Below are 23,146 nucleotides of genomic sequence, written 5' to 3' on the forward strand. Positions count from 1 at the left end.
TGGTGCAGAGGCTAAGAATCCGCCTGCCAATGCAGGGGACACGGGTTCGAGCCCTGGTCCGGGAAGATCCCACATGCCACGGAGCAACAAAGCCCGTGCACCACAACTACTGAACCTGTGCTCTAGAGCCCACGAGCCACAGCTACTAAAGCCTGTGCATCTAGAGCCCATGCTCCGCAAGAAGAAAAGCCACTGCAATGAGAAGCTTGCGCACCACAACCAAGAGTAGTCCCTGCTTGCCGCGCAGCAGCGAAGACCCAACACAGCCAAAAAAACAAAATAAGTAAATAAACAAGTTCTTTAAAAAAAGAAACAAAATAAAGAGGGAATGTCTTATGGTAAGTTTTTTGAGAAACTTAAGCGGTATAAGAAAATATAAACAATGAACCTTATTTGAATCTTAGTTCAACCAAGCAACAGTAAAAACATATTTTTGACAATATGTAAATTTTGAGAGTTTCAATGTGGACTGAATATTATAATATTGAATATTATATGAAATACTATTATTACTCTAGAACACTCTAGCCAAGAAAGCAGAGACGAGGTAATAAAACAAGTTTGGTAGCGAGGGTGGTTGTTGAAGTTGGATGGTAATTACACAGAGGTTCCTTGTACTCTTTAGTTTTGTGTATTTCTGCAATTTTTCCTATTAAAAAGTAACAAAAGCGAATGGTTTGACTCTCAGCAAAACACCAAATTCAAAGAATAAAGACTAAAACTTTTCAAATATTTAAGCATATGAAGCTGGTCACCCTACAAAAGACTTTTCTTCTGAAATGTTAGATAGAAAGAAATCATGGAGAAGTGTCTATAAAGTTGAAGAAAACCTAATGTCACTCATGAACACTTTATCCAACCAAGAATTTATTTACAGTTAAGGCAACAGTAACTGTGCAATTGCTCAGGATTGTAATAGCCTAAAAATCTTATTTGAAAAAAGAATCCAGCCTACTTAAATATTAATCAAAATCAGGAATCCATGAATGGGGAATTCGTGATATTAAAGAGCTGGTGAAAAGCTTGAGTCCATTTATTGAGTCATGGAATCGTTCTAAATAATTGTGCTAATTATTTTTGTGAAACATAGTGCAATTTAAAAAATTAATGATGGAAAAAGCCTAATATTCTCTCATGTCCCCTTGTCTATGTCCTTTACGGTCTTTATCAGAATTAGTAATTTAGAAATTTTTTTACAAGTTGATTTGTTTAAGTTTTGATTCCAAGCCTGAGTCTGTAAGCTGACTGAGAGGAGGTACCATATTGTTTTCTGTGTTTAATCTTCATCACAGACTGCACTCAGCATCTAACATAGTGCCTTTCTCATAAGAGATATCTAAGAATTTTTAAAATAAATAATTAAATAATGTGCAATTATTCATGGGCTTCATTTTTTTTTGTCCAGCACTTCAACTATAGTTTTGCAATTGAACGGATATTTAAGAATTATAGATTTTCATTTTTTTTGTTCTGCACAGATCTATTTGCCAAGTGACATGGGGATTTGGCAGATACAAATGTTATAACTAGAAAGGATATTAAAAGGCCAACACCTTCGTTCAGGCCCAGTGTTATGAAGGTGTTAGTGGTAGAGACGGGAATGGGCCCACACAATTATTGCTCCTTTGGGCCCTGCTGTGACGCATGTGGCAGTCACTGGGGACATTCCTGAAGTATTGGTACACAGGTTTGATATGGATCACAGATGACTATTCTGTATAAAACGTTTAAAGACCTTAATTTAATGATTTTTAAAACAATATTCCTATCCAGGAGGCACTGCATATCTCAGTTTACTCATAGATACAATTATTATTTTGAGTGGGTTCATCTCTAAGAAATTTTGCATTTATTTTTTCCCCAGTTTTTTGAGATAGAATTGACATGCAGCACCGTATAAGTTTAAGGTGTACAGCATATTGATTTGACTTACCTATATTGTGAAATGATTACCACAATTGGTTTAGTTAGCATCCATCATCTCGTATAGATACAAAACAAAAGTAAAAGAAAAAAATGGTTTTTTTCCTTGTGATGAGAAGTCTTAGGATCTACTGTCTTATCAAGCTTCATATATACCATACAGCAGGGTTAACTACAGTCAGTATATTGTACATTATATCTCTAATACTTATTTAACTCATAACTGGACGTTTGTACCCTTTGACCACCTTCATCCAATTCCCACTCCCATAACCCCCCATCTCCGATAAGCACAAATCTCATCTCTTTCTCTATGAATTTGGTTTTTTCTTTCTTTAGATTCTACATATAAGTGAGATCATACAGTATTTTTCTTTCTGTGTCTGATTTATTTCACTTAGTATAATGCCCCCAAGGTCCATCCACATTGTTGTAAATAGCAGTATTTCCTTCTTTTTATGGCTGAATAATATTCCATTGTACATGGTGTGTGTGTGTATATATATATATATATATTTTCACATTTTCTTTATTCATCCATTGATGGACACTTAGGTTGTTTTCATATCTTGGTTATTGTAAATAATGCTACAATGAACATGAGGATACAGATATTTCTTCAATATCCTGTTTTCGTTTCCTTCAGATATATTCCCAGGAGTAAAATTGCTGGATCATACAGTAGTTGTATTTTTAATTTGTGAGGAACCTCCATACTGTTCTCCATAGTGGCTGCACCAGTTTACAATCCCACCAACAGCGTAGGAGTGTTCCCTTTTGTCGACGTCCTCACCAGCATCTGTTATCTCTTGTCTTTTAACGATATGATAGTTGTTCTAATGGACCTGACATGACATCTCATTGTGGTTTTGATTTGCATTTCCCTTAAGATTAGCGATGTTGAGCACCTTTTCATGTACCTGTTAGCCATTCGTATATCTTCTTTGGAAAAATGTCTATTCAGGTCCTTTGCCCATTTTAAATTGGATGATTTGGTTTTTTGCTATCGAGTTGCAGTATTTTAATAACTATTATAAATGCAAAGATTCTCAAAAGACAACCTATGGAACGGGAAAATATTTGCAAGTGATAGATCTAGTAAGGGGTTAATATCCAAAATACATAAAGAACTCTGACAAAAAACAAATAAATATATAAAGTGCTTAGGACAGCACATGGTATATAGTAAATACTCTATTATGTCTGCCATTCTCAAACTTTTTAATCTTAGGACCTCTTGACACTATTATAAAATTGTTTAGTACCCACCAAAGCTTCTGGGTTATATTTATCAATATAACCCATATATGCTTATGGGTTATATTTATCAATATTTGCTATACTAGAAATTAAAACCAAGAAATTTTTAAAAAAATATTTGTTTATTTACTTGGTTGTGCTGGGTCTTAGCTGTGGCACACAGCCTTCTCAGTTGTGGCAGGTGAACTCCCAGCTGTGGCATTCATGTGAGATCTAGTTCCCTAGCCAGGGATGGAACCCGGGCTCCCTGCATTGGGAGCGTGGAGTCTTTACCACCGTGCCACCATGGAAGTCCCTAAAACCAAGAAACTTTTAAAAAGGTTTATTTATGAAGTCATTTAAAATAACTACATGGTAACATCATTTTTAAATGAAAAATAACTACATTTTCCCACACACAATTTGTGAGAAGAGCGGCATTGTTTCACATTTTTGCGATTCTTGGTAGTGTCTGGCTTACTAGAAGATATTGGTACTTGGAACCATACCTGCTTCTGCCTTCAATCTGCTATAAGTCACACATCAGGAAGCCTTGGGAAAATTTCGTCGTACTCTCCTCAGAAAATGAGAGTGAAAAAGGCAAATCTCGTTTTATTATTATTTGAAAAAGTTTTGACCTCAGGGACCCCCTAAAAGGGTCTCAGGGACCCTCAAGAGTCATCATATTGAGTTACACCTTGAGGACCACCCCATGTTTTCTATGATTATTATTGTTACGGCTGTTGATGATGATGATGATGGAGAAAACCAGGATAGACGTGGATTTTCCAAAGTTAGAGCTGTGTGTGAAATTCTCAGTGAAACTGGTTCTATGCAGACACTCGTTTAAAAGTGCTTGTCTTTGAAAGAGTGGAACCGGGTTTGGGTCAGAGTGCTGTGAACCTACTGGTATTTGGAATAAATGGACAGTGGTATTTGGCTTTTTCAGGCATGTGAGCTCTAGCCATGAAATAAAGAGGAAAGCGTCCCCCTAGTGCATTGCTGCTGTAAGGAAACAGAGTGTGTGTTTGTACCACCACGGGAAATTTTCATGCGAAGTTATGTGTTAGCACTGGGCTCAGACACCAAAACTGCAGGTCGTACAATCAAACCCAGGAGCATTTTCATGCCTTTTTTCAAGGATGTTCAGGCAGAAGAAATGTATTCTGGAAGACCAAAGTGCATAGCTGTAACCAAAGCATTGCATGAAAAGGGGAAAATGGAAATTAAGGGACATTTGCTCCCTCAGCTGGATTTTTCTGTTTTTATTGAGGATGGTCACCTGGTAAAAAAAGATGATGATGTTGAAGATCTGATAATACATTAGTATATTCACAGGCTATCCTTGCCCAGAGACAACAGGGTGTTGAACTTCTCAGCTATTCGTTTCAAAGGCAAAATCTTGTCATTGCCTCTCAGGGGAAAAATAATGCTCCCAAACTATGTTGTAAAAGAAAACTAAATCACAGGTCCTCACAACCAATGGTGTCGGGCTCAGCATTGCCAAACCGCTCTGGATGCTGTATCCTCTGGGTCTTGTTGTGTAGCAGTTTCTCTTCACCCCCTGTTCTCTTTTTTAAAAATAATCATTCTGCTTTTGGTACTTTTCCTGTCCTCAATTTCCCTAGAAATATGAAAATAACAACAACAAAAGATCCCAGAGTACAGAGTAGTTATACTGCTCAAGGACCCGTGGAAGTAAAATCCATCTAAAGTTGGGAATGTTTGGGGAAAATGATCATGGTTGAAAAGACAATTCTAGAGAAATGATCTACAAAACTTTAAAGTGGAGGCAAATGTGATATTGAGGAGGGGGTGCAAATAGAGATGGCAGCGGATTTCATTTGGCTTAAGGTGCCAAATGAAATGCCAGGAAAACTTGACCTTGAAAAAGAAGTAGGAAATGAACCAAAGGGGAGTGAACTAAAGACTGTAGAAAGGGAAGTCCACGAGAAGGCTTGACTGTGTATTTCTACTCCCCCTGTGCTGTCTCTCATCCACCTGTTATCCTGATTCCTACATCAGCCTTGAAAATCATGCAACAACTACATGGTGAGCCATATTCTAGAGGATGCTTTGCCATGATTCATACTCTAGGAAGAAGGCTGAAGTCATGTGGCCATGTAAGAAGAACAGGGGTTGGGATATCTGGGGAAAAAATAAACAAACTGGTGGAGGAATGGTGAGATTAGACTTTTAGAGACCAGGAAACAAAGGAATAAAAAGCAAAAAATAGCAGAGAAATGATAAAACCATAGCAAATGAAGAAACAAACAATTAGCTAGAGATAGAACAAGTGTTAACGGAGAGAAAAGGCAGGTAGTACAGAACTGAAGTAAATGTGCATGTTGTGATGGCGTCAGCGGAAATAGATTAAGTAGAAGTGGCTTCTTCTTGGTGACTTTTTGAAAGTTTTCTTCTCACGGTTCTTGTGTTTTAGAGGCACTCAGCTGTATTATCTCTTCTCACTTTAAACACTGCAGAGGATTTATTGAAAAACAGAGATGACCAATACCTCTACTTTATCTTGATTCCCTGTGCAGTATTTCTCTTTCAGTATCCTTAGGGTTTTAGTCATTAGGAAATTAAGGACATCTTGGGAAATAGAGCCAATATTTTATATTAACTATAAATGGAGTATAACCTTTGAAAATTGTGAATCACTCTATCGTACACCTGGAACTTATATAATATTGTACAGCACCTATACTTCACTAACAAAAAGGAGAAATTAAGGACATCTCTATCTCATTTCCTGAGAAGTTGGGGACTGGGTCTGATCTGTGGTGACCTGTTGCTGTCTTATATACCAGATGGTCAGCTGTTGGGAAATGGGCATTTCTAGCTGATCTGTGATGCAAGGAGGGGGTCTTAAAGGATTGGAAAAAAGCATCATTTTCTGGAAATTGGGTGGGGAGAGGGGAAAGCAGAAGAGGTGATGGTAATGGTGACTATTTCACTTAAGGAATCTTCTTTCCTAAATTCTTTTGTGAACATGGGAGTAAAAGTTAGTTGAAATATTTCCTCTCCGTCTCCATTTGTTTTCCATTGCTTTAACCTTAAAAGTGCCTGCCACCCACACTGACAGAGGACCAGATGATTTTTCTCATGCTCTTCCCTTTGCCCTGAACAGAAAATATCCTCTGTTTGTATCACAAAATTCTTCCACCATCTTCATGGTGGTGAAGGATTCATCTTTCCTGGCTTCCTATGGTCTTTCCATATGGGAAAATAACTAACATTTGCTGCATACCTACAGAGTATAACTCAATAAGCTCTCAGAAGACATTATCTCCTTACCTCCTCACAGTACCCTTGAGGAGTTACAAGAGGAGAAACTCACGACACAGAGAAGTGGCCACTTTCTGAAGACCACACCCAGTCAGAGGTAAGGGCTGGAGGAGATCCTGACGCAAGCCTGTATGTTGTGATACCTAAAAATGTAAGCATCTTCCACCACATAGAATCAAACAATCCCCACAGATGAATTTTTTATGCATTTAGTTTATTTTTTAAAAGCAATCTGTGCTGTATTTAAGTCATTTACATGTGTCTGTGTTTCCTACTAAATTATGAATCTTTGAATGTTAAGAAGCAGATCTTATTCAAGTCTCTGTATTACCCAGAGTAACCTACCAGGAGATATTACTATTGATGCTAAATAGGGACTGTTAATTGAATAACTCAAAACTACCTTTGTGTTTTTATCTTTACATTCTTCCTGCCGTTGCCATGCTAGACCTGAACTTCATTCCTTCCATTTTATTTGGGCATGGGCAGGGTCTAGGGTCTCAACCAAATTTTACACCAAAGATGCCTTAATTCATGTCATCTGGAGACTTATTGTGGGGACTCCTAAGAAGAGTTCAGGTCATCAATTTTACCTTGGTTTCCTGGTTAGGACAATTTTAATCTACTGGACAACCCAGAACCACCAACTCATTCCAAATCAGTCTAATGCAGGGGTCAGGAACCTGGATTTCCCCTCAGATGAACCTTCCCTGCTGCTACTTGGCCGTGGGCAAGTTGCTTCATCCCTGAGATCCCTAGATTTTTCATCAGAAAAGGGATAATCATTCTCACCCTGAGGATTGTAGTGAAAATAAATCTCAAACTAAAATTATGATCCATACTGCCCTTCTCCAAGCTGGTTTTCCTCCTGATTCCCTAGTTCAGAAAATGGCATCACCCACTGTATGTTTTGTGGAATCCAGAAAGTCACCTCCTTCCAGTTCCACTACCCATCAGCCACCAAGTTCTGTGAATTTTACCTCTCATCTTGAAATCATCCAGTTCCGTGCAATACCATCACCACCCCCCTATAACTAATTGGTCTCACCAAATCCACTTTTATTACCCCCGCCCCAGCCCTAACTTTCCACGCTATAGCCAGAGACATCTTTCAAAATTTAAGTGTGAGACACTGCTAAAGTATTTTCAGTGGCTTCACCGTGCTCCTGGCTCAGGTAAAGAATCTTTGATACAACGGAAGAGACCCTATGTGCTCTGGTTTTCACCTCCAGCCTCTCTTTTCCTTCAAGTCTGTGCTCCACACAAGGCAGAAAGCTTTCCTTAAGCTTTTCCAATAAGCCACGCTCCTCCCCGCCTTTTGCACATTTCTTCTGCAGAGAATGTTTACTCCATCATACCCTTTCCCTTTTCTTCCCTAACATTCTTCCAATTTTAGTTTATTTCAAGTTAATTGCTTAATTCCCCTTTGCTCAACCTACACACACCCAAGACCAGGTCAATGCCTTTGATATAGGTTTTGCTTTCCTCCACCGCTCTCAGAATAATTAAAAATTTTACATTTCTGTGATTATTTGACAAGTATCTGATCAAACACTAGGATGTAAAAACCCTTGAGGAACTATGTTTTGCCGAAACTCAAGCACTTAACACAGCACCTGGCATATAGCACAGGCTCCATAAATATTTATTGAATGAGTCTGTACTGTACATATGGTAGCCTTTATTCTGAATGTCACACAACTCTGGTTTCATAGGAAAAGCTCCGTCTTTGGATTCCGAGCAGGTGTGAATCATGTCCCTGTTAATCTTGCGCAGTTATATATTTTTTGTAGGTCATCTGTAAAATGGGAATGACTGTCCCCGCCTCACTGAGTTGTTAAGAGGCTTTCGTGAGGTAACATAATATCAAGCGCCTGACAGAACCTGGCTCCAGGCTCCCCCAGCGTCGATAGTAATTACGGTAATTAACACAGGCCAGAAGGTCATGTAAATAACCCTAGTGTAAGCAAACAATTGTCCCTACGTCAAGCCGGACCACCTGGAGCTTCAAATGGGGGTCTTTGGCTTCATCCTTCAGCCTGCCCCCTACCCCCCAAACTGTCCAGGAAGCTTCGATCTCAGGGGGAGGTTGAGCCTGCAGGGAGGTGGCAGTGAGAGGATCCCCGCGCTGCGCTGCAGAGGTGAGAACGACAGCCCAGCCCCTCCTCCGCAACTTTCCCGGTCCCGCCGCGCTCCCTGTCTGTCTGCCTGTCTGTCTGTGTGTCTGTGTCTCCCTGTCCCAGGAAGGCGACGCCAGGAGCGCCCGCGCCCCACCTGCCCTCTGCGAGCCCTCAGGCTTTGGGCAACTTTGGCAGAGCCCTCCCGGGTCCCACGGCGACCCCGGCCCAGATTTCCGGGCTGGGGAGGCGGGGGGCTGTCCCCGCCTCCCCTTCCCCGGCCAGAGGTGGTGACCGACGCGCCAGCAGCGTCCGATCTGGGGTGACTGCAGAAACACCCGTGTGTGTCCGTGTCTCCAGGAGCAGGGACGGGGTGTCAGTGCTCTCTGTGCATTTTAATCATGTCTACGAGGACCTTTCCCGTCGTCAGTTCTCAGGAGGGCTACACAGTTGGTGCAGTTTCTTTTTTTGTTTGGGGATGCAGACTTAAGGGTGTGTGTGTGTGTGCGCGCGTGTGTGTGTAAATCTTTATATTGTGAGGCAACTCTTAATGAGAGGTCGATGAGATTTCAATCCTTGGTTCTGTTCTCTTAAAGCTTTCTTTAAACATGTTGGAAATTGTTTTTCTTTTTTTCTCTTTTCTTTCTTGAAGTTCCTTTTACTTAATTTTCAAGGGATGATACAATACAACGTTATACATAAGAATATATATTCTGTATTAAACATTTCTCATCACTCCTCTACCTCTCAAGCTTAATGTTAGTTTTGAACCTTGAAAAAACATCCCCATTTTAATAACACGAAGTATTCCTGTAAATTCTTTTTGGAAAGGTGAGAGTACACCAACTGATGAACTTAAGTTTAAAAAGTGGACAAATGCAAACGTTAGTAACTCCACAAAGCCACCAAGTTAATGGATACTATTTATGGTTTTGGATTTTCAAAGAGCAACTTTGGAATATCTGTCAGGTTGTTTTGAAAATCAGGTTCTGATCTTAATCCTGAAAGGGTTAAATAACTTCTAGGTGATATTCATGTCACTCTTACAATAGCTGACTCATAATACATCAACAATCTATCCTAGGGTGTGTGGGATGAAATAGCTTAAATTAAATGAAAAAAAGTTGAAATATTTGTTATCACGTTGCATCAGTTTAGACGAGCTGCAAATAAATCATATCCGAACCTTTTAAAAGATAAAAAGTTTAGTGACTACTATTTACACACTTTGAATATTTTACATTTGTGTGGTCATGGCAGTTTACACAAATGATTGTGTATGTCCGTTTCCAATTAACAAATAGCAAGGTATCTGTGTTATTCAATGGTGAACATTTCATGCTTTTCCATAAAGGTGACATTATATAAACTGAAGAGATTACTGCATATTATCAAAAGGTCATTTAGAGAATCTGAAGATAAAATCATTAGGGACAGGTTAAGAGAAATAAGACAATGAATTATCATTGAAAAAAATTATATGGTGGCATAGAAATCAAAGTCTCCATTAGTACATGAAATAGTTAATTTTATTTTTGTTTTAAACATAGGTTTCCAGAGCATTTTTTAAAAAAAGATCCTCTGAGGTTTGTTAAACCTTTACTGGGAGATTACAGCCAATGTTTTGTCTTTGGTGAATAGCTGTTTGTCTCACTTTATTTACTTGGTATTGGATATTTGTCAATGTCATTTCATATCTACAGAAAATTCTTACGCTCTGTGGAGGTAGTGAATGTGTGTGTGCATGTCTGCCGGAGGTCACATGACAGTTTCATCCTATTTGGTGGAGCAGCTTGACTTTTTTCCCCCCTTGCTTTTGGTGATGGTTGTGAGTGCAGAAGTTGATTGACAGATGCGTGCCAGAAACCCCCATTCTCCTTTTCAAAGACAACATATGATGGATTGCGATCTCTCAGCCCAGCAGGACACGGGGACCATGCGAGCTGTAATTGGTCAGGTATGGAGTCAGCCATTTCTCAACTCCCCTTTTTTCCACAAGGGTCTCACCATATGATTCACATAATTCATATTTACAGTACCATCTTTCTATCTGTATCTTCAGCTACCTGCCAGCATAGCGCTGAAAGTGTGAAAGGGAAAAGGCACCCATTAAAATCTAGCTAGGAAAGCTCAGCTCAAACTTCAATGCGATGCTTACAAACCCAAACTAATACAACCACAAAAAAGAAACCCCAAAGAACAAATTTATTTATCATTTGGCCTGAATGTTTAAAAATATACTTTTTTTAGAATTTATTTTCCGTTAAGATTGTGATCTCTGGAAGAAAGTGTGAGAAGAGGATAAAGTGTTATGTTTTCTAGGTAGTTAACAATTTTCTGTTCAATGTTTTGATTTTGGCTATATTCTCTCTCGCTCTCTCTCCCTTGCTCTACGGAAAATATAAATATATAAATACACGTGCCTTTACTCCCAACCTAGATAATGTGTGATCGAGCCTGGTTAGATGTATGTAGTAGTGGTCTTGGCCGCTGCGGACGGGCAGGCTGCAAATTAAACACTGCCACAGCCTGAAAGGTCCAGGTGGTCTGCCTGCGCCTCCTAATGCAATCCACACAACAGCTTTAATAAACAGCTCTATTTAGTGCCTCCACCCTGTATCTAGGGAGGTGAACTGGTCTGGGGCTGCTGTGATGAAATGCCAGAAGAATATCTCTCAGAGGCCTCACAAGCTGATTTTTAGAGCTTTCCCGTTCTGTTCTGTCGTCTTTGTCTTCTTCCAAATGGGTCAGTGAGTCTTGCTCTTTCTGTTTCGGTGCTTTCTGTGAAATCGGTAGTTTCAGTTTGTGTTTAAATGTTTGCGGCGTGAGCTAAATCAGAAGAGGAAAGGGTCATTGTATTTTCATTTGCCTTCCAATAACTGAAGGGATGAGAGGAATGAGCGTGCCCTGCTGCAAAGGAAGGGTGATTTTTCTGCCTGTGATGGGGGTGGGGTGAGGAAAAAGGGAATATATGTGGTTGCTTTCTGGTTTGCTTTTTTTGTGTGTAATGTATTTTTGACCAAAATTTTTCTCAGTTATCTCTGCTTACTTAGGAACTGTTAACTCATAAATCAGAATATGCTTACGAATACTGAAGAACTCCTAAAAGTTTTTTTTTTCCTTTTTTTTCCCCCATACTTTCCAATCAAGACAGGCTGGCAAGGTGATGACCTAAAATTTGTTTGCTGTATGTTAATAGTATGGATGGAAATATACCGTCAACAAAATTATAGCAAAGCACTTTAGGGGTCTGAAAGCACATGGTTTATTAATACCAGCATGCTTCATAATGTATTTTTAGATGGAAAATGTCAGATATATAATACGGTGTTTCCACAGGCTCATACTGTTTTAAAAGCCGTAGATAGCTGCTTCTACAGAACAATATTTTTTAAAACTTTCAAGTTGGTTTTTGTGTTACAGACATATATAAAGTGAAGTCTCTGGGCATATATTTGTCAGGAAAAAAATATGTAAAGACTGATTTTATATACTGTTAGTACCCATTTCAATATAAGTATTCACTGATGAGCAAGCATGTGAAATATAGCTAAAATAATTGTGCCGTGTGGAATGAAATACATACCTGTGAAAATAGATAGCCTTTTCATGTAGAAATAAAACTTGAGCTCTGATAACTGTCTTGTCCTGCTAAATAAAACTTTTCTTGGTTGGCAAGCATGTTCTCTCTTCTGTAGACCACAGTACGGCCTTAATACTGTGCAAAATTACTGTGTTTCAGTACCAAATAAGAAAAAGGATTTCCTTTCATATATATTTCCCTTAGCTGGGAAAAGAAGCTTGGTTAAAAAAAACAGAAGAGATATTTCTAATTTGTTATTCAATATTGTTTATTGGAAATAATTGCTCATGTATATACTTTTAAAAGGTTCAAGTAGATACTGAAAAAAAAAAAAAAAGGAATTGGCATACACTTTATAAATACCAGACTTAAACTTCGAATTTGTCAGGATTTCATATTGGTTGCTATTATTACATCGCTCTGTATTTTGTGTGTACTTTTAAGTGATTTTTAAAGGCTTTTAAGTGTGTCCAGGAACTATATATGTTAATTACTCGCTATGGATACTTACTATACTTACTAAATAGTTGCATCAGAGTAGCCAGTTTTTTTCTGAAGATTTCATTTCTCATAAATTACTTCTTAAAAAAAACCCCAGATACTTATGTCGAGCTTGTAAATTATAAAAGCAGTTGTTCTGAAGGTTGTAAAATTTTCTGTACTAAAAATGTACAAAAACTATTTTGTACATTTTTAGTTCAGAAACTGAAACACTAATATTCAAAAGCAAAGAAAAAGAGCATCCTGTCCCATATACATACTATTAAAATCAAAAAACCTAATTGAACCCATATCTATAGATATAAAAAGAAAGATGACATCCAGATTTGAAATGATTTCCTTTTAACTGTTATAGCACAGGTAGGAATATTGGCTCAAACCACTACTTCTAACAATAAGGACAAGAATGTGAAAATAATTTTTCTTGCTTTTTAGTCACTCATAACCAGAAAGAGGTGGTTTATTTTTCAGCTTTTGATTTCAATATCATCTTTTCCCTACTCAGCAGGTGTGAATCAGTCTCAGTTGATGATACAAATGTTTGTCTTCCTTCTCAAAATACGTATTGGAATGATAATTATTTTTGTCCTTTTATTTTTTCTGGTCTGAGTTCCGTTCCTACATGGCTTTAAGTTGGAGGAGCAAATCACTAGTTTTCAATGATATTTTCCATTCAGAATACTGAAAGATTCCCGTGAAATAGGGTCTTCAGGTTTTTTTTCATTCATCTCTGGGATCGCATATCTAGATGCTTCCACTGGAGGGGAAGAGGGGACTTCTCTGCGTTGCTGGTCATGATCCAGCTCGGGAGAGTGCAGTGGCTTCGTGGAAGAGATAGAAGAGATGTTGTTGTACGTGCCTTTCCCCCAGGGCCTTCCCTTCCCCAAGCAAGCAATTAAGCAGTCTAGTACTTAAGAACAAACTCCCAGCCTGGTATCTCAAGATAAAGAAACTTGGTTCATTCATACAGTTTCTGGGAAATCAAACCAGATTTTTGATAGTCATCTGTAGCAAGCTTCCTAACCCTTGGAACCATAGGAGGGATTTTACCTTCAGATGATTTTCAAATCAATTCAGATTAAATAGTTAAGGAGGTTCTGACCAGTGGGTCTGAATATCATTTTTAAAATGAAGACACATTTCCACCTCTCATGGTCATTCAATGTTCACTGCATCTTTTTTGCAGACCTGAGCTGGTGGCCTGTGAGTGACAGCTTAGTTTATCAGTATTACAGACCTCTTGGTTTTTGTTTTTTGTTTTTTTTTTTCTCATCTCATGCAGACGGGTCATCGTGTCCAATCCTTCTGGCACTGCTGTCCCAGAGGACCCTAGGCTAGCCTGCCATCTTTATGTGCAGGCCTGAGGGTCCGGGCTTGGCTGCGTGTTTCTATATACTGACTTCTGGAAATATTATAGGACAGAGGATATTAAATTAGTTGTTAATAAAAACAACAGATGAGGCAAATTAGATAAATATATGTATCAGGCACATCTAAGAGTTTGCTGGGAATGGGAGAGACAGCTGGATAAAAGGGCTCTAGTGTGCATGCCCAGTGGACATGGCTGAAGTACTTGGAGAAGAGGAAAGAAACCATATTTAACAGCATGGGAGGTGCAATCAAAAGCTGTTGCAATTTTCCTTACCAGTAAAATGAGTCTTTTTTTTTTCAAGGTAGATTTGGACAATTTAAAGTGTTTGAAAGTGGCACCTTAGAAAGTGAAGGCAGTTGTCTGAGACCATACTCAGTGAGTGTGCTAAGAGCTCAGAAGGGGAGTGAGTGTGGGTAACTGGGTGCATTTGGCTTAACAGTACCTCAGTGCATGTTTTTTCATATGAAGGTTCTAGAACACACAAATATTTCGTTGTTCTAGCATCAAAACAGTTTTATAGGTCAGTTTGTTTATACCCTCCCTTGTTCCAAACAGTATTTTAATGATGCTTTAAGAACTATGTGCTTACCTAGAACATAGTCAAGCTGATGTGTGAAATGGAGGTGGCCTAGGGAGAGGGGACCCTGACAGTGTGTAAATTATACACTTGCAGATTGTTCTCAGTCCATGGAGACTGCTTTTCATACCCCTTCTGTAAAAATTAAACTTTGAGGCTAACCTAACCCAGTTTTATGTGTGCCAAGCATAACTCTCATATACTTTAGAGTCATTTTTTGTAGGTGTGAATGCCCACCTTTTTTTGAAATTGACCTATTTGCTTCAACAAATTTATATATTTTGGGGATGTGTAATTATTATTGTTTGGATTTAATTGAGAATACTTTTTTCAAGGTATTATTATAGGTAAATCATCTACTAGAAAAATACAAATTAATTAACGATTGTTCTTTCTGCTGCTAGTATGCCCTTTGTAAGTGCAGAAACACCAAAATTGAATTTGTACTGTGTATTTCTAACGGACCTTAAACATTTCACGCAATATTCCACTTATACTTGGAGGAAAGTTGATGTTAGCTTTTTATATTCTATCAGATGAACTCAGTTTTTATTACCTTTAAAATAGTTTTAAATTGAAGTTAACTATGTTACTTGAGCAGGTGTTTAAATTGTAAAGCCAATTTTGTCCCTTAAAGTAAAATCTGTAATAATACTATACAGTAATATTAATAATAATACTGAACAACCAGCACATGAAATCTGTTTTTTTTTTTTGTAAATTTATTTATTTATTCTTGTCTGTGTTGGATCTTCATTTCTGTGCGAGGGCTTTCTCTAGTTGTGGCAAGCGGGGGCCACTCTTCATCGCGGTGCGCGGGCCTCTCACTATTGCGGCCTCTCTTGTTGCGGAGCACAGGCTCCAGATGCGCAGGCTCAGTAGTTGTGGCTCACGGGCCCAGTTGCTCCGTGGCATGTGGGCTCTTCCCGTACCAGGGCTTGAACCCGTGTCCCCTGCATTAGCTGGCAGATTCTCAACCACTGCGCTACCAGGGAAGCCCTGAAATCTGGTTTTGAAACTAAATTTTCTATTCTATTTCTAAGGCCAATTAATGAAACTCTATATACTATTCAAGTATTATTTCAATGCTTAAGAATTTAAAGCTTTTGAATTCATATATCTAGAATACAGAGAGAGGTTGCTGAAACATTTCAAATATGAATGCTTATGAAGGAAAGTTTGAATGTATATGTTTCCTATGTGTAAAATCTATAGTACTTGTTCTGTAGGTCATTGAAAGAGGTATTCCTTCCTTGACCATTTCTTTGCTGTGTCAGCTGCATTTAATCATACAGTTTAAAGCATCTTTCTCTTTTCAACTTTATTGTTTACCAAAATTACAGTTTAACTAACATGTTCACAAATATTGAAAAACTCCACTTTTCAATCTCATTATGATATCATATAAGCTGATGCTTTTTTTTCTAATGCTTGATTGAGTAGAAAATAAAGTTGTGAAATAAAATGCAAATATAAAAGGATCAGACCTGAAGAAACAATGTGCAAAGAGGTAAATATTGACCTGAATTTGAATACTAAAAGAAAATCCAAATTACAAATCTTTTTTTTTTTTTTTTTTGCGGTACGCGGGCCTCTCACTGTTGTGGCCTCTCCCGTTGCGGAGCACAGGCTCCGGACGTGCAGGCTCAGCGGCCATGGCTCACGGGCCCAGCCGCTCCGTGGCACGTGGGATCTTCCCAGACTGGGGCACGAACCCGTGTCCCCTGCATCGGCAGGTGGACTCTCAACCACTGCGCCACCAGGGAAGCCCTACAAATCTTTTAAATAATTTTGTATTTTATAGCCAAACTTTTACTTGAGAGATAATAGCCGCTCTAAATATAATTTCAAGCCTGCCTTTATATTCTTCTTTTTCCCCTTCCTTCTTTTTGCTTTTTTGGTAGGTGAAATGTGTGTCCAATAAAGTAAATTACTGAGTGAAGCCTTGTTCTGGGATCACATGTCAATTACTCTGTTGACTCATAATGTCTTGAGCTGATCCAAAGTTGTAATCAAAATTTATAGAAGGGGTTGTGAGAGGTTGTCATTACATTTCAGTAAGATTCATTTTTCTTTCTAGCTATTATTGTCTCGTTCTTCCCAGTTATACCACGTGAGCCAATTTTGGTGAAAATTTACTAATTATTATTTGATAAATTCTTTCCTGTTTACCCTATGCTTGTATTGTTTTCTTCAGCCCAACTGTAAATAACCATATTATTGTTATTTCAAGGCTACCACTTCTCCTAAATATAAAACCTTTGTATGTAAGTAGTAGCAAGATAATTGAAAACATCTCTGGTTGTTTATATTAAAGGCAACTCTGTAGATTTTAAGAACACTTTATTTTTCAAGGGGCTGGTTTCAGAAAATAGCTTTTTGTTTTATCACTAGCTTTAAAACCCCCGTGATATGAAGGACTCTTTTTTCCAAAGAGAGAGATTAGCTGTTGATACTTGGTACTGATTCTAGGTGAACTGTCACCTTATTCCCTTAGCAGCATTTTTCTAACCAGAGAACAAGAAATAAAAATTGAGAATCAACAGAATATTCTAAATTTCACCTATGTTCAGCCCACCCCCTCCCCCAGGGGGGTGGATTATTCCAGTGGGAAGAGATACTCCTACAATATCCAGCTCCCACCTCCTAAGGTCAAAGATGCAAATCAACGTGTTGACACCTTGAATGAAAAGAACATAGTTTACTCAAACTCATTGCTCTGGTATTTTGCTCTCTTCCTTCAGTGTCATTTTTCCATCAGCCTTTCTTCTCTTTTCCGCTGTAATCCAGAGTCAGTCGGATGAGTCATAAGTGAAAAGTGAATCCTTGTGGGCTGCCCAGGCAGCAAAGGGCACTGGAAAGAGAGACAAGACCTGAAGCAAAACAAAGCAAAACGTTAGTGGAAAATTCACCAACACAGTTGCTTCTGTAGGTAGTGTTTTCAGTAAGGTATTTTGTAAGCATCTTTCATCTCGTCTAGGAATAGTAGAGCACACAAATAGGCAGTGAAACAATAGGACAGGACAAATAAACATTTAAAACAAAGCCAAAAGGAAAAAAAATTAGCTTCACAATGCTGGAACACGAATTTTAAAATTAAGAAACACTTTTTTTCTGGAGCTTTTTACAAGAGTGTAACCAGTGCTTGGGTGTTGTGAAATAGCAACCTTATTAATAATATACATGTTTCTGGTGGTTATTATAATGCTGACTCTGCATATTTTATGACTTTGATTTCTCATGATTAATTGGAAACTATTTTAAGAAGTGAACATCGATCTCTAACACCTAAAAACTTAAAGAAACACGTATACTTAAAAAATATTAAATACCTGTTACATGGTGTTTTTATTTTTATTTATTTAATAAATAAATTATTTATTTAATTTATTTATTTATTTATTTATGGCTGCATTGGGTCTTCTTTGCTGTGCCTGGGTTTCTCTAGTTGCGATGAGCAGGGGCTGTTCTTAGTTGCAGTGTGCAGGCTTCTCATTGCGGTGGCATCTCTTCTTGTGGAGCACAGGCTCTAGGCACGCGGGCTTCAGTAGTTGTGGCACTCAGGCTCAATAGTTGTGGCTTGCGGGCTGTAGAGCACAGGCTCAGTAGTTGTGGCGCACAGGCTTAGTTGCTCCGTGGCCTGTGGGATCTTCCCTGATCAGGGTTTGAACCCGTGTCCCTCGCATTGGCAGGTGGATTCTTAACCACTCCGCCACCAGGGAAGCCCTACGTGGTGTTTTTAGCCTTGATCGGATGAGCTCAGGTAAACTCTTCTTTGAAACAACAAAGTGCTTTTTTAAAGTGCAGAACTTATACAGAGGCTTTTTTTTTTTAATGAAAGAAACAATGTACCAAGAGGTAAATATTGACCTGAATTTGAATACTAAAAGAAAATCCAAATTACAAATCTTTTAAATAATTTGTATTTATAGCCAAACTTTTACTTGAGAGATAATATTGTTGAGAGTGAGAGGCAAATATTGTTTATTTTGAGAGTGAGAGGCAAAGATTACACCAGCACAGAAGCATGCACCAGAAACCCTAATGGATATTAAGGATATATGAAAAGAAAGGTAGATGTTTCTTAGATGTTCAGTGGTATTCATCCAAAGCTGAAGGGTAGCATGGGTAAGAATGGAGCCAGGCGCACAATATCAGGCTATGGCAGGCCAGATTTGCTTGTTAGAGCTAGTTAATTCTGTAAGCCTTAAATGATACTCAAAAGCAAGGCTCTTTCAACCTTTTGGAGAAAAGGTTGAGAGTTGGGACAAATGTAAAATTCTGCTTAATGTGCACAAATAAAGCCAAGAACATCAGGCTCATTGCACTTCGAGTCAGCCCTGATGATTCATCATGATGGTCAGGGCAAACCGTGGTCTCTGGGTTGAAACAATCTTATCCTTTTTTTAAAAAAAAAAAACCAGAATGTTCCAGCTTGGATCTTATATCCTTAGGGTTCCTATATTGAATTCCGAATCGGGAAACTTAATCTTGCAGCCAGATTTGACAAGATGTTGGCTGAGTGGTAGGCAGAAGTGATGATTGTGGGATGAAAGGCCCCAGGTCAGAATTTGGGAAAATAAGAGATTTTGTGGAAATTTGGCTGTGATATAAGAACCCCCAGTTTGAAAATTTCTCACTACTCATATTAGCAGATGGTGTTCAAGGGTATGAAAAATAGATCACTGCTGTATTCATTTTCTCTGCTTCAAATCTTTCTTTAACAGGGGAGTTTTTACACATTCTTAGGTGTATTTCTTAGTGTATTTCTAATGTTGCTAATATAAAAGGTGTTTGTAGTAATAGTCAAAAGGTTTCTGGGAACAATGAATAACATTATGGCTCAAATCTAAGACAGTCATACTTTGTTCCTGGCAAAATGTTAATACTTAATTTAGGAACTAAAGTTGTTTCTTTTTGGAAAACTTTATCCATTTGTAAACAAACCTATGTCTAGAATTCCAGAGATTAAGGAATTTAGAGTAAAAATGAAAATGAGGCAATCTAATTAGTGAAAACACATATGCACATCCCTTAGCCATTTTAAGGATACTTGATGATTTAACCTCTAATAACCTAAAAATACTTTAACTCTCTGTTTTCAATTTTAATACATGAAAAAATTATGGTTGGTGTTTAGCTAAAATACTCCTCCGCTCAACTAAGTTGTTCAAGACAATGGAAAAATACTTTGCAACTTCTAGAAATCAAGATCATAGTAGAAATTTGAACACACAGTTGATCAGTATACTGCAAAAAGATGATTACTGTGGTTATTTCCTTCCCAAAACAGGGGGTTTGGCGGTGTACTTCTATTTTATAGCTGCTTTCAACAAGTGCTGAAACATATCAACTGGGATTGTTTTATCTCCTTCTACCATGATTCATCATATAGAAATTAAACAGCTAGCTCAGGCAGAGAGTGAAGCATCTGAGTAAAACCTGCAGAACGTGAATACAATTCTTTTTTTTGGACCAGAGAAAGGTTTATTGTAGGGCCAAGCAAGGAGAGCAGGAGGCTATTGCTCAAGAAACCTGAACTCCATGAATACAACTTTTATATGCATATGATAGAGGCAAGTTACAGAATGGAATCCAACAAGTCTTTTAAAATGTTTTATTCAACAAATTATAAAAGTCATGCATGCTTATGACAAACAATTTCAACAACACAGGAAAGTATAAAGTGAAAGATAAAGTACCCCATCATTTCACTCCTCACAAATGATCATCATCAATAATTTCTTATGTATCCTTCCAGAAATTTTCTCTTCACGTGTAAGCATAGAAAATCTTTATACAACCCAAGTAGATCCATACTGTACAAAGAGTTTTACAAACTATTTTCAGATTTTAAAAATGTATTTTTAGCATGTCATATTACTACCAGTAGATCTGTACCCTTCTCTATAATATTCCCTTTTATGGATACATTAATTTATTTAACCAGTTCTCTCTTTCTTTAATTTAAAAAAAATTTTTAATTGAAATATAGTTGATTTACAATGTTATGTTAGTTTCAGGTGTACAACATGATTCAGTTACATATATATATATATATATATATATATATATATATATTCTTTATTTACATTCTCTTCCATTATAGGTTATTGCAGGGTATTGAGTATAGTTTCCTGGGCTATTCAGTAAGTCCTTGTTGGTTATCTATTTTAGGTACAGTAGTGTGTATATTTTAATTCCAAACTCCTAATTTTAACCAGTTCTCTTTTTTAAAAAATTGAGCTATAATTGACATTTAACATTATATTACTTTCAGGTATAGAACATAGGGATTCAATATTTGTATATATTGTGAAATGATCACCACAATAGCTAACCAGTTACCTCTTGGTGAGCATCTAGATTTTCAAATATAATTTCATCTCTGCAATGAGACTAACAGCATGGATGTTTCACTTCTCTTAGCATAAAAAATTCCAGAATCTTTTGCCTTACCAAAAGAACTCTAAGTAGTAACTCCTAAAAAAGGTGAGGTGTAATATTAAAAGTGAAGGATAGCTTATGCCACAAGAATAGATATTTATCACTTATATATTAAAAACTCAAACCGGGTTTCCCTGGTGGCGCAGTGGCTGAGAATCTGCCTGCCAGTGCAGGGGATACGGGTTCGAGCCCTGGTCTGGGAAGATCCCACATGCCGCAGAGCAACTGGGCCCGTGAGCCACAACTACTGAGCCTGCGCGTCTGGAGCCTGTGCTCCGCAACAAGAGAGGCCGCGACAGTGAGAGGCCCGCGCACCGCGATGAAGAGTGGCTCCCGCTTGCCACAACTAGAGAAAGCCCTTGCACAGAAATGAAGACCCAACACAGCCAAAAATAAATAAATAAATAAATAAATTTATTAAAAAAAAGTCAAACCAATTCAAATAACAATAAAGATCACAATATTGTATTTAGTGACAAAGAAGTAAGAATAAGAGATAATAACATAAAGTGACTGTTCTCATTCAGATATACGATGACTTTAAAACCTCTGTGTGTGTTCCAAGCTGAACAAAATGCATAACTTCTTTTCTTTCATGGGCCTCAATGCTATTTATTAAGATAATTGACAGAGATATATGCTTCCAATGCATTATTCAGTTAGTATACCTAGATTAGTGAAAAGGAGACCAAAAGAGATTCATGGTAATTAATGTCAGTTAAATTCCTGTTTTCTGTATTCCATCCTTCAGCCATGATTCGTAGGTTAAATAATGCAGTCAGGAGAAGGGCTGAATCAAAACTAATCAGACATAGTGTTGAAATCAACTAATTTAGGGTTCTGGTAAAGTAGACAAAATAGACGCTACTTAAATATTTAAGAGAATGTGAAAAATTATGTTTTACATTTCTTTTAGGATATAGCTCTCATTCATCTTAACCACATCATTTCACATGCAGTAAACTGAAAAGAGAAGTGGGAAGTAATGAAATAGTGTTTGTATAAGAGATGGAGGTGTGGGTTGACTGTGATATCTTCCACTGCACAGATTCCCTGAACTGATTCTAGGAAACTCCCAATTGGGTGGATATATGCTTCCTCCTTTTCTGTTCTTCCCTACAGATGCTGGGACAAGTAACCTGGATAGGAAATGATCATGCTTCATGTATAGCCTTAAAAGTAGCTGACTCCCTCACGTAAAGCTCAAAGGAGGCTTTCAAGACCAAATTGCAGAGCAGCTCTGATATTAATAGTTTCATTTGAAACCCACAACTCTGAGAAGTAGATCCAAGTCATCATTCCCATTTTATGAAAGTGAAAACTGCTCAGAGAGGTTATAGGTCTTATTTATATCCATATTGCTAGTAAGCAGAAGTGAGGTTTGAACCCAGATATTCTTTCTAGGGTTCACTGTTTTCCCTCTACACCAGTTCTTAACTCTGGCTGTCTTTTAGAATCACCTGAGACAACCGTGGAAAAATTTACTGATATGCAGGGCCAGTCCCCAGAAATTCTGATTCACTTTCCCTGGTTAGGATCTGAGTATTAGTTTTTGTTTTTTTTTTAAAAAAGCGTTACGGGTATTTCTAATGCACTCCATCACAGTGCCTCTTAAATTGAATGAATGTTATTTTAAATGAAATGAGGTAATGAAGATGAAACAGTGTTGACCCACCCTGCGCCCCACACATACACACACACAATCATAAAAACACAGGAGAAGAATGGAGGGAATTTAGTGTGGTATTTATTTCGTGTGTGTGTGTGCGTGTGTGCGTGTTTGTGTTTCAGCCGGAAGCTTGTAAGCTTTGTTGAATAGCCAAGAAAATGTTTGATAACATTTTATTTTTAATTTTTGAATTTTATTTTATTTATTTTTTTATACAGCAGGTTCTTATTAGTCATCAATTTTATACACATCAGTGTATACATGTCAATCCCAATCACCCAGTTCATCCCACCACCGTCCCCACCCCACCATGGCTTTCCCACCTTGGTGTCCATACGTTTGTTCTCTGATAACATTTTTCATCCAGAAAAGAGCTAGATATTTAGTCATTTGAAAAATAACGTCACTAGCAATAGCCTACCAATTA

General features: G+C 37.9%; 1 protein-coding gene across 1 annotated transcript in view; it reads left to right on the top strand.

The window, feature by feature from the left end:
- Window positions 1–10,422: 10,422 nt before the first annotated feature.
- Window positions 10,423–23,146, top strand: part of POU6F2 (POU class 6 homeobox 2) — a gene marked incomplete at its 5' end in the record, with an annotated part of 465,857 nt that continues 453,133 nt past the window's right edge. The window contains one exon of the mRNA XM_082631907.1: window positions 10,423–10,527. Within this exon, the coding sequence (XP_082488033.1) occupies window positions 10,423–10,527 (105 nt within the window). The remainder of the gene's footprint in view (window positions 10,528–23,146) is intronic.

Source organism: Mesoplodon mirus (assembly GCF_964341445.2).
Source record: "Mesoplodon mirus genome assembly, chromosome: 9".
Lineage (NCBI taxonomy): Eukaryota > Metazoa > Chordata > Mammalia > Artiodactyla > Ziphiidae > Mesoplodon > Mesoplodon mirus.